This window comes from Pyxicephalus adspersus, chromosome 1 (genome assembly GCF_032062135.1).
Source record: "Pyxicephalus adspersus chromosome 1, UCB_Pads_2.0, whole genome shotgun sequence".
Lineage (NCBI taxonomy): Eukaryota > Metazoa > Chordata > Amphibia > Anura > Pyxicephalidae > Pyxicephalus > Pyxicephalus adspersus.
The window spans coordinates 8,100,790-8,111,228 of NC_092858.1; the positions used below are offsets into that span (position 1 = coordinate 8,100,790).

The following is a 10,439-nucleotide window of genomic DNA, read 5'->3' on the forward strand; positions in this document are numbered from 1 at the left end:
TATACTCAAGCCTTTTCTAATGTATACATTCTGCCGTATGTTATATTCCATTGTTCCCTATTGCACTTTGCTCAAAGTTATATACTCCACTGTTCTTTATGTTTAATGTTATATACACACACTTCTTTATCATAAACACTCTGTTGTATGTTATATACTCCACTCTTCTCCATTGTGTATGCTCTGCTGTATTGTGTATACACTCCACACTTTTCCATATGTATGTTTGAATCTCTACCACGTTCATCACAGGTATAAATGCTCCTCTTACTGTTATTATCCCACACTTCTTTATTGTTAACAAATTGCTGTATACTATGTACTCCAGTCTTCCCCCTTCTATACACTATGCTGTATGTTTTACAAAACACTCTTCTCTTTATTGTATACACTGTGCCGTATGATATATACTCCATTCTTCTCCATTGTACACACTCTGCTGTATGTTTATATTAAACACTCTTCTCTTTATTGCATGCACTCTGCTGTATGTTATATATTCCATTGTGTACACTCTGTTGTATGATATATACTCAAGCCTTTTCTAATGTATTCATTGTGCTATATGCTATATTTCATTGTTCCCTATTGCACTTTGCTCAATGGTATACACTCCACTGTTCTTTATGTACATACTTTACTTAAAGTTTTATACACACACTTCTTTATCATAAACACTCTGCTGTATGTTATATACTCTACACTGTTTTTATTGTATGTACTTTTACAAATGTATGTTTGAGTCTCTACCATATTCTTCACCATTATAAATGCTCTTATTGTTATATACCCAACACATCTCCATTGTATATGTTCTGCTGTATGTTATAGAAAACACTCTTCTGTTTATTGTATTATATTGTATTATATGCTCCAATTTCTCCCTTGTATACACTGTGCTGTGTGCTATATAAAACACTCTTCTCTTTATTGCATACACTTTTTATATACCCTACACTTCTCCATTATATACACTGTGCTATATATTATCTATCCCAGTCTATACGTATCCTGCTATATACTGAGTCTGATATGAATCAGTGAATGTTGGATCCTTGGGTGATATTGCATTCTGCAAACAAATATAATTTCAGATGAAAAAAAAAGGATCCCATTAAACCTATAATATAGGGGATTTGTGTATTTTCCATGTCACCCCCAAACGTCCTCCTGTTTTGCCTTTTTTTTGCATTGTCCTACTCCCCCAATTATTCACCTCTCGTTGACACATTTTTGGACCTTTTTTCTAAATTCTTGCTATCTGTGTTCAAGTTGATTATCAATACTATTGATCCCCCACTATATTTGCAGGTGTCACAGAGACTGAAAAATGTTGGGAAATGTTCCCAATGGGGCTACAGATGGGAATAAAAATTGAATATACTCTCTATACTCCTCTTCTCCTCTATAACTGCAAATATAAAACATGGAGTTCCCTTTTAATTGGAACATTCCTAAAAAAACACCCATCATGCCTTGGGCACTGCCTGAAATGAATAACCCACTTTATATAATTAGTATTGATTGCTGGGAGCCAAACCCGATTCCGAGGAGAATTTACTGCACTTGGCAGAAGTGAAATTACTGGCACGACAAGTTTGATAGACACATAGAGTTGAAGCCATTTTAAAATGCATTTTATTGGGCCCCCAAGGGAAAAATAGTTCCTACATATTTGCTAAGTTAAGTTGAAAAAAAGACATTGGTGCTAAAAATACTAAAATATATTCTATCAATTTGTTCTTTCAGTTTTGCATAGAGCAAAACTTAGATTGTAAGCTCTTCTGGGCAAACTCATAAGCCTCCTCTGATATTCAATGTAATGTTGGCACATCCATTCTTCTCATCTGAGAGGCACGAAGGAAGAGAATGGCTGCAATGCATTGCTGAAAAGAAGCAAATGAACAAAAAATTGACAATATTTTTCTTTACAAAAGACAATAATGTACTGTATGATACACAGGGAACCATCAAACTTAATGTAACATAATCACCTTTTGATTTGCAGTTAGTGGCCTTTAAAAGGAAGCCCAACCCAAGTAATTTGGTTTATAACACTTTCATTTAATGACCTCACCAAATTAATCTGCTAAAGAATCTCTTAACATTCCTGCCTCAACCAGCAAGTTACTGGATCGCTAATATGCCGGTCTGGTTTATGCCGGCACTGAGCTACCATCATCCATTCCACTTGATTAGTTTGTCACCAGGACGTACTGCTGTAAAAAAATGTTCGGCACCTGCTGATATTTACAGTCAAACATTTTAGACTGTACAAGAGAGAAACTTGCAGGGTATTGGATCAGATCTCAAGTCTGGTAATGTATTTAAAGGTCAATAATAAAAAAAGTAGAAAAGGGGGGCTTGCAAGTTGCACTTTGCAACCACGAGGTCCTGGACTTGGCACCTGATGGGAAGACTTGTTCCAAATTGAGTCGTGTCGTAAGTCGTGAAAGTCAAGAAACCTTTTTCGTTCTGTCTTTCAGATTTTGTCTCTAACCCTTCTCCTCTTTATTCTAAATGAAGAGGAAAAGTTTTGGCTTGAGTTGAGGTGTATGTAAAGCCACAACTTTTTGGAAGTGTTTAAAGATTAATTGCGGGGGAAATTCACCTTCTTTATTGGTCCTGATGTCCATGGCCCCCAAGACAAAAAGTAAAAAAGAATCCTAAATCTTGCACTTGTCTCAGTAATTAAATCTATCAAGCAGGAGACATGTTCTGTCTATAGCAGGGGTGTCAAACTCTGTCCCCCCCAAAGTAATTTTTTTTGGCCCCCCAAGGAATTCTAAATATGAATTGCAGCTTGCCTGCTGCTGCATTGAAATAGCGCAGCTACTACAAATTTTCGGCATCACTCGCAGCGGCCTCTATAGACTCAAGAAATTGTAGTAGCGGTGCTATTTCAGTGAAGAGGGAGTTCCAGCCACTCATAAGATTAAGCCCCGCATTGGACTGTTTTATAGACGCAGGAAATTGTTGTAGCGGTGCTATTTTTCTAATATAGGCTTGTTCCAGATTGAATGTTAGGGAAAACCTCTTTGTTTCCATATGAAAAGGGTTTATATCTAATGAGGAGGAAAAACTTCCTCAATTGTTTCAACAAAGTTCAAGTTTGTGAGCTTTGCGTCTGCGACTTTGTCTAAGTTTTTAATTTTGGCCCTCTGTATATTTGAGTTTGACACCCCTGCTCCGTAGGGTTAGATTAGTTTTAGAAGCAGGGGAGAAGCCAGGCGTTCTAAGTGGAAGGGCATTTGTGTCTGCATGCCAAGGACAGTGTTATGTTTGTTAATGGGTGACTGAAAGGCTAAAGCTCTTGTTCTGCAAGTTTTGAGAAGCCTTTGGAACAATTAGACCTGGAAACAAAAGAATGGCATTCATTTAGGGAGGCTGACTAAAGACGGTACATAGCAAAGGTATACAATGCTGGGGGAAGCAGGGTTGCTCTGAGAATAGAGTGCGGGAGAATGTGAAAAGCTGGGATATCTCCAATGTCATGGGAATCTGACCAACACTGCTAGAACAGCTGTCAGAGATGCCTACTGCATCTTCCTTGGTGGTCCCTCAGCAGGTTTACAATTGCGATGTGTCTCATGAACACCACCAACCTAATACATGGGGGCTGATTTATTAAAGCTCTCCAAGGCTAGAGAGGATACACAATTATCAGTGAAGCTGGATGATCCAGCAAACCTGTAATAGATCTGGTCCAGGTCTAAAACATTTGCTAACAAATAGCAAATTACTTTTAAAAAATCCACGCCTGGTTTGCTGGATCTTCCAGCTTCACTGATGAAAGTTTATCCTCTATGGCTTTGGAGAGCTTTAATAAATCTGGCCCATGGATACTACAAGCATAATGCAATCCCCTATCAGTTGATGGGTCCCTACACATCTTGATGAAGCTTACCTGCAGGTGCATTTGACTAGCCTGGTTTGGGGCACTTTTTAGATCAATGACAGGTGACCAGGAGTTGACCTTCTTCTAACCTTCCTTTTGACCTCTTTTGTAAGCTGCTGTTGACTTCCAGTTGACTTGTATGGAGAGAGAAGTAGCTTGGACAGGAACCAAAAAAGCAGGCCTTTCTGCTCCTTTTACATTTGCCCCTTTGTTGTCGGTGGAGTTTGTCTGTCAATGGCTGATAAGGGAAAGAGTAAAGCCTAGTCAATTTGTGTCTGTATGTATCTCAATATTTCTTTGCCGATGCTAAGCAGCATCAGATCTGGCCAAAAAGTCCCATAGGTATGTGGCTCGAAAGAAAACCTTGTGTCTATCAATTTCATCATGTACAGATCCAATGGTATTGGTCAAGCCCATTTTGCTATCTGTCTAGAAAGAAACACCCTCTGTAATGTTAATGGAATGTTTTCTTTGTATCGTTCTTTGATACATTGTTTATGTATCTAAAAACATTTTTTTTGCTTGTTTCTAGACCCGGGGATAATGTGAGGGTCTACAGATGGGGGTTTCGTCCAGCAACCTGCGCAGGTTGAAGCTGGGAAAGCTGAAGATTGTACGTCGTCGTCTCCTGCAGCATTATGAGCATCAGCCGTTCATCTCGCTGTTGGCTGGACTCTACAGCTGTAGGTGGAAGCGGTACCAGCGCCAGAAGACTGAGCCCGGGCAGTGGTGCTGCCGATGGGTAAGAGAAATAGGAGAAATGAGCTACCACCTCTGTACCTAGATTATAAGTACATACATGACCTGAAATGGGTTACTATTGGGTTCTGACTTGCACCACAATATAAAAAGTAAACTTTTAAAATTGCTTTAGCCATTAATAGAATAAAGTGCTTGGAAAAAGATTACCAGTATCACTGCGCTGTGGAAGGAAATAATAACCTGGTACTTATAAATATCACTAGGTATACAATACAGACTCCCAATGAAGGGTACTGGTTGAAACAGATTACTAATAAAGAGTGCTGGCCGGACAAATCTACCAGTATATGTGATTGTTTTAGCTGACTACTCGCAAATATCGGAAGCTTATTTTTAAATTTTATCGGTTAGGCTAGGTTACTTGTAAAAAAAAAAAAAAAAAGACTACTAGTAAAGAGTTCTAGATGGAATAAACTACCAGTAAAGAGTCATAGTTAAACCAGATTTCCTTTAAATGGTGATAAATGGAAGACTGCCAGTAATATAGTGGAGTAATAATAAGGGTGCTGGTTGGAGCAAAATACCCCTAAAGAGTGATCATTGGAGCGAACTACCAGCAATTGGTTTTGGTTGGAATAAATTAAATTTCCTGGTATATTCCTGGTTGGAAGAAACCAGGAAATGTTTCAACTGACAACTAGTAAATACAATTGGCTGTATGAGTTTATAAATAAATGGTACTGGATGGTCTGGGCCAGTAAAGGGTGCTGATTGGAACAGACTATGAATAAAGTGTACTGGTTATAGTGGAGTAATAATAAGGGTGCTGGTTGGAGCAAAATACCCCTTAAGAGTGATCATTGGTTTTGGTTGGAATAAACCAGGAAATGTTGCAACTGACGACTAGTAAATACAGTTGGCTGTAAGAATTTTATAATTAAATGGTACTGGATGGGCTAGGCTACTTGAAATGGGTGCCGGTAAGAGAAGGCTAGTGAAGAGTACTGGTTGGAATGAAGTAAGGAATCCTAGATAAAACCGAGTACCTGAAAATTGTAAGAGACAACCAGTAAAGCTAACTGATTGGAATAAATGATAAAAAAGTGTGGTGGGTACATTGGAGTAATAATAAAGGGTGCTGGATGAAATAAAGTACCAAAAAAGAGCACTGGTTGGAGCAAAATTCTTGCAAAGACTGGTAATTTGAGCAGAATACCAGTAAAGGGTGCTGATTGGAATAAATTACCACTAAATGTGCATTTTACAGCTGACTACCAGTGAATGCAGTTGGTTGTAACAGATTATCAGTAAAGAGTAGTGGATGGGCTAGGCTACCTGTAAAGGGTATTGGTAAGAGAATATTATTAGTAAAGGGTGCTGCTTGGAATAAACTACTAGTAAACATTCAAATTGCAGAAGACTGCCAGTATAGGGTGCATATTGGAACAGGCTATAAATAATGTTTGCTGGTTATAATGGAGTACTAAAAGAGGGTACTGGTTGGAATAAACTACCAGTAAAGGGTCCTGGATGAATCGAATACCTTTAAAGGCAATTGTAAACTACTGCCAGTAAAGGGTGCATATTGGAATAAACTATAAATTAAGTTTTGCTGGTTACAGTGGAGTACTAATAAAGGGTGCTGGTTGGAAATAAAATACAAATGAAGAGCACTGGTTGGAACAAAAACCTTTAAAGAGTCATAATTGGATTAGACTACCATTAAAGGGTGCAAGATGGAATGAGATATCTGTATAGAGTTCTAGTTGAAATAGAATACCTAATAGAAGAGACTAACAATAAAGGTTGCTGATTGGCAAAGACTATGAATAAAGTGTGCTAGTTGCAGCTGAGTACTAGTAATGGGAGCTGGATGGAACAGATTATGAATAAAGTGGTCTGATTATAGTAGAGTAGTAAAAAAGAGTGCTGGGTTACAAAGAACAAGGGGGAACTCTTTGTGTCTGGCGGAAAAGAAGTTTAAGCTCCAGATAAGGAAGGGATTCTTCACTGTAAGGTCTGTGAAAATGTGGAATCGGCTCCCTCAGGAAGTAGTTTCAGCAACTTCTATAGATTGCTTTAAGAAAAAGTGGATGATTTCTAGAAGCACAGAATATAACTGGGTATTAGGCTTTAAAGTAAAAATAACAGAGACTGTTGATCCAGGGAACATCCAATTGCCTCATGGAATCAGGAAGGAATTTTTTTTCCCGTTAAAACAAATTGTACCAGGAGTTTTTTTTTTGCTTTCCTCTGGACCAACTATGTCTTATAGGGTTTTATATCTGGGATATGTCTATTGCCCTAGTGGTTGAACTTGATGGACTTATGACTTTTTTCAACCTAACCTATTATGTAACTATGTAACAAATAAGAAGCACTGGTTGGATCAAAATACATTTCACAAGTGATAATTGGAGCAGACTACCAATAAAGGATACCGGTTGGAATAAACTACTAGTATGAATAAAGTGTGCTCATTACAGCTGAGTACTAGTAAAGAGAGCTTGTTGGATTTTAGTACTACTAACAAGTACTGGTTAAAACATGATACCTATATAGGAGGGATATTTGGCTAGCAGTAACAGGTGCTGCTTGGAATAATCTATTAGTAAAGTTTGGAAGAGATTACCAGAAAGAATCAGAGGTTGGTGCAGTCCACCAGCAAGAGGCACCACTTACCGGAGGCAGTTATTATGGGTATTGAGATTTAGGTACCGACCGAGACTCAAATATAATTGATGAAAGCAGGCAGAAAGTGTTTTTCTATTTTATTCTCTCAGACAAACAAAATCCACAGTTAGCTCTATTTGCAGCTTATTTTATACTGCGACATTTGATGTACACAGGACATTTTGTCCCGCTCACTTCACACCAGCTCCTAATGGCTCCATAATGGGAACCAATCGAGATTTCTACATCTAGAAAATGACAGGTCTTCTGCTGGAAAAATTAGGACAGAAAGAGCAGCAATAACTGCCTATTGAATTGTCACACAACAGAGATTAAATTGCAGCCTGTAATGGAAGCGCGTCTATAACATACAAAGACAGTCAGTTAAGAATCTATTTCCTTGTACAGGAGAAAAACATTGCAATGTGTTATTACAGCATGGAGATCACTTTACAATATGCTCTGTGTTTCAGTTCCTGGTATATTAAGCATTTATGTCACCTTAATTTGCAGTTTAAAGAGTATGTTAACCTAAAAACAAAATGGAATATATTGCAGATTCTCAATCTTTAGATATGGTGGCTGCATTTGTTCCTTTTATATCTCTCGTTCTTTTAATGTCACTTAGCGATTTCTGCCAGTAACAAACTTTCTATCCAAAGGTGACAACGCTCATTGCATCATATCCATAGTGGAGAAATGTTGTCGTACAAGGATCAGCCTCAGAACATTTCTCCATTTACTAAGCAAAGTTAATTATCCTTTTCAAGGAGAAAAATCGCCCTGGAAGTTGAACTCCTTATATGTTCCTTAAATGACCTTAATGTCAAGGAGCTTTTTACCTGTATCTCAGTGTATTTATATCTTGCATATAGTCTTGTACAATTTTTGCATGATTCTGTGCCGGGATGAAGAATCTCATACACAATAGAGTAATATCATCATTCCTGTTAAAAATCCTGAACCTGGAAGATCTGGATGAATATTTCAACAGCTCCAAAGCTGGAGGGAGCCATAATTGCAAATATGCTGAGTGTACTTACACATGGGTGCCAGCTGCAGAGTTAAATTCCATTTTAAATAGCTCCTCATGGTTAAAAAAAAAAAAGTCTTTCACTGGTGTGGCATTGCATTAAATCATGCATTTCAATGCTGAAACAAATATGGTAACTCAATACACGGCACATCCTTTGGTGATGGCACGCCAAACGCACCTTGAGAAAATGCTAAATAAATTCCCTAAATATAACCCCCAAAACCTCCTACACACACTGAGATTTTTCCAAATTAAATTGGTGGCTTCTGCATTGACAAAATTTTGATGATAGTGATCTGTTACAATTCACCAAAAATACTCCCCTCTACCCTTACTACTAAATACCACTGTACTACAAATACAAAGAAGTTTTGGGACTGCGCCTCTCACCTTTGTGCACATGAATGCCTCATGATAACTGAACAGCTCTATAGCTGAACAGGTCTGAATCAGGTAAAAGAAAATTAATGATATCATTGATTTTTGTCCCGTTCTACTTTGTGTAAGTTCTGCTAAGATGTAGTAGGCAACATTAAGGTCATTGGATATTGTAATCCATATAAGTTGGTGTTCTTTTGCAAATAAAGTTGGTGGCTATATAAAAGAAACAGGGCAGCACAGTGGCTCAGAGGTTAACAATCTGACTTTTGCAGCGCTAGGTCACAAGTTCAAATCCTGGGTTCAAATCTGATTAGTTTTTCCCCGTGTTTTTGTGGGTTTCTCCCACATTCCAAAAACATGCAGTTAGGTTAATTGGCCTCCCCTAAATTGACCTTAGACTGTAATAATGTTATATGACTATGGTAAGGACATTAGATTGTGAGTCACTTTGAGGGAGAATTATTGATATGACTATAGACTTTGTACAGCGCTGTGTAATATGTCAGCGCTATATAAATACTGTGTAATATAACCATAAAAAAAACATAGAAGGGTGATGGCAGATAAAAACTAAGCCCTAAATTCCTTTATCATGAGAAAATCTAATTTGCCTCCTCCACCTCTTCATATACCATACTTGCTGAGATCCAAAGGGCCATGGTATATTAACCTGCTAGCCAAAAGTATTCTTTTCTGCATGGCCCTGCATAGTACAACCATATAGACTTCTATGATTCTGCATTTAGGAGCAGTAAATGTGGTTTGCAGAGCCCCATAGAGATTCATAGGGCTGTACTTCTGAAGCATTAGCAGACAAAATGGTAAGACTGCGATTCATGCACTTTCGGTTAGTGGGCATCTATGGAGAGAGACAGTGGGTTAGATTAGCATAAGGACATGGTGTACTCATTCCTAAAATGTATCTATTGCTGAGTGATTAGCTCCTTCTGCTAGACGTCTGTTCCAAACATCAACTATTCCTTTAATAAGAAAACATTTCCTAAGGTTAGGTATGACCTTCTATTTTGAGTTCATGTCCCCGTGTTCTTTATCTGAGCTTCATATTTATAATGCTGCCCTCCTTAGCCTGAAGCTCATGGCACGTCTTATTGCACTTACACGCATAACCAATCAATAGATTTCAAAAGAAGTTACATATCTGTTCTTTTTGACCAGCAAACAGGTTGTACCAGTCATCCCTGATCATTTTATGGTGAACAAAAAGCTGCTTAGCATTTTATCAGACATTGGTGAGAGGTTTTTGAAGGTTTGGTGGCCAACTTAGTTCTTCCAACTCTTGGCTCAGAAGTGGTAAATGCCCTCCCTACTGAAATTTTAGTATTTGAGCAACCAGCCTATCCAACATGGATCCCAATTATTTTTTCTTATGTGGACAGGTTATCCTTCACTCCCTATATTCCCTATACTTAAATTTTCAAAGACGTGGGCTTTCCTATACCTTGGATATGTGATGAAAGCCATTTACATTTACTCTGCATCATAGGCAAAAGTCTACAATGTTCTGCACTATTGTTACACATGTTTTTTTAGCTTCCAAATTTTTCCTCTTGAATTTAGGGCTTAAAAAATAATTTTGTGTATCTTTTAGATCTGATGTGGGAATTGGGACCTCCTGCTTTCTGTTGTTAATGGCTCTAGTAATGACCCCACAATTTTATTTATATATAGTGGAATCATGACCTCCTTCCTCCTGCTGGTGACCCCTCTAGTGATGGTGACCCCACAATT

General features: G+C 38.0%; 1 protein-coding gene across 1 annotated transcript in view; it reads left to right on the forward strand.

Moving 5' to 3' along the window:
• Nucleotides 1-10,439, forward strand: part of GDPD4 (glycerophosphodiester phosphodiesterase domain containing 4) — a gene marked incomplete in the record, with an annotated part of 35,965 nt that overhangs the window by 1,739 nt on the left and 23,787 nt on the right. Inside the window, 1 exon segment of the mRNA XM_072401635.1 lies at nucleotides 4,431-4,640. Within this exon segment, the coding sequence (XP_072257736.1) occupies nucleotides 4,458-4,640 (183 nt within the window).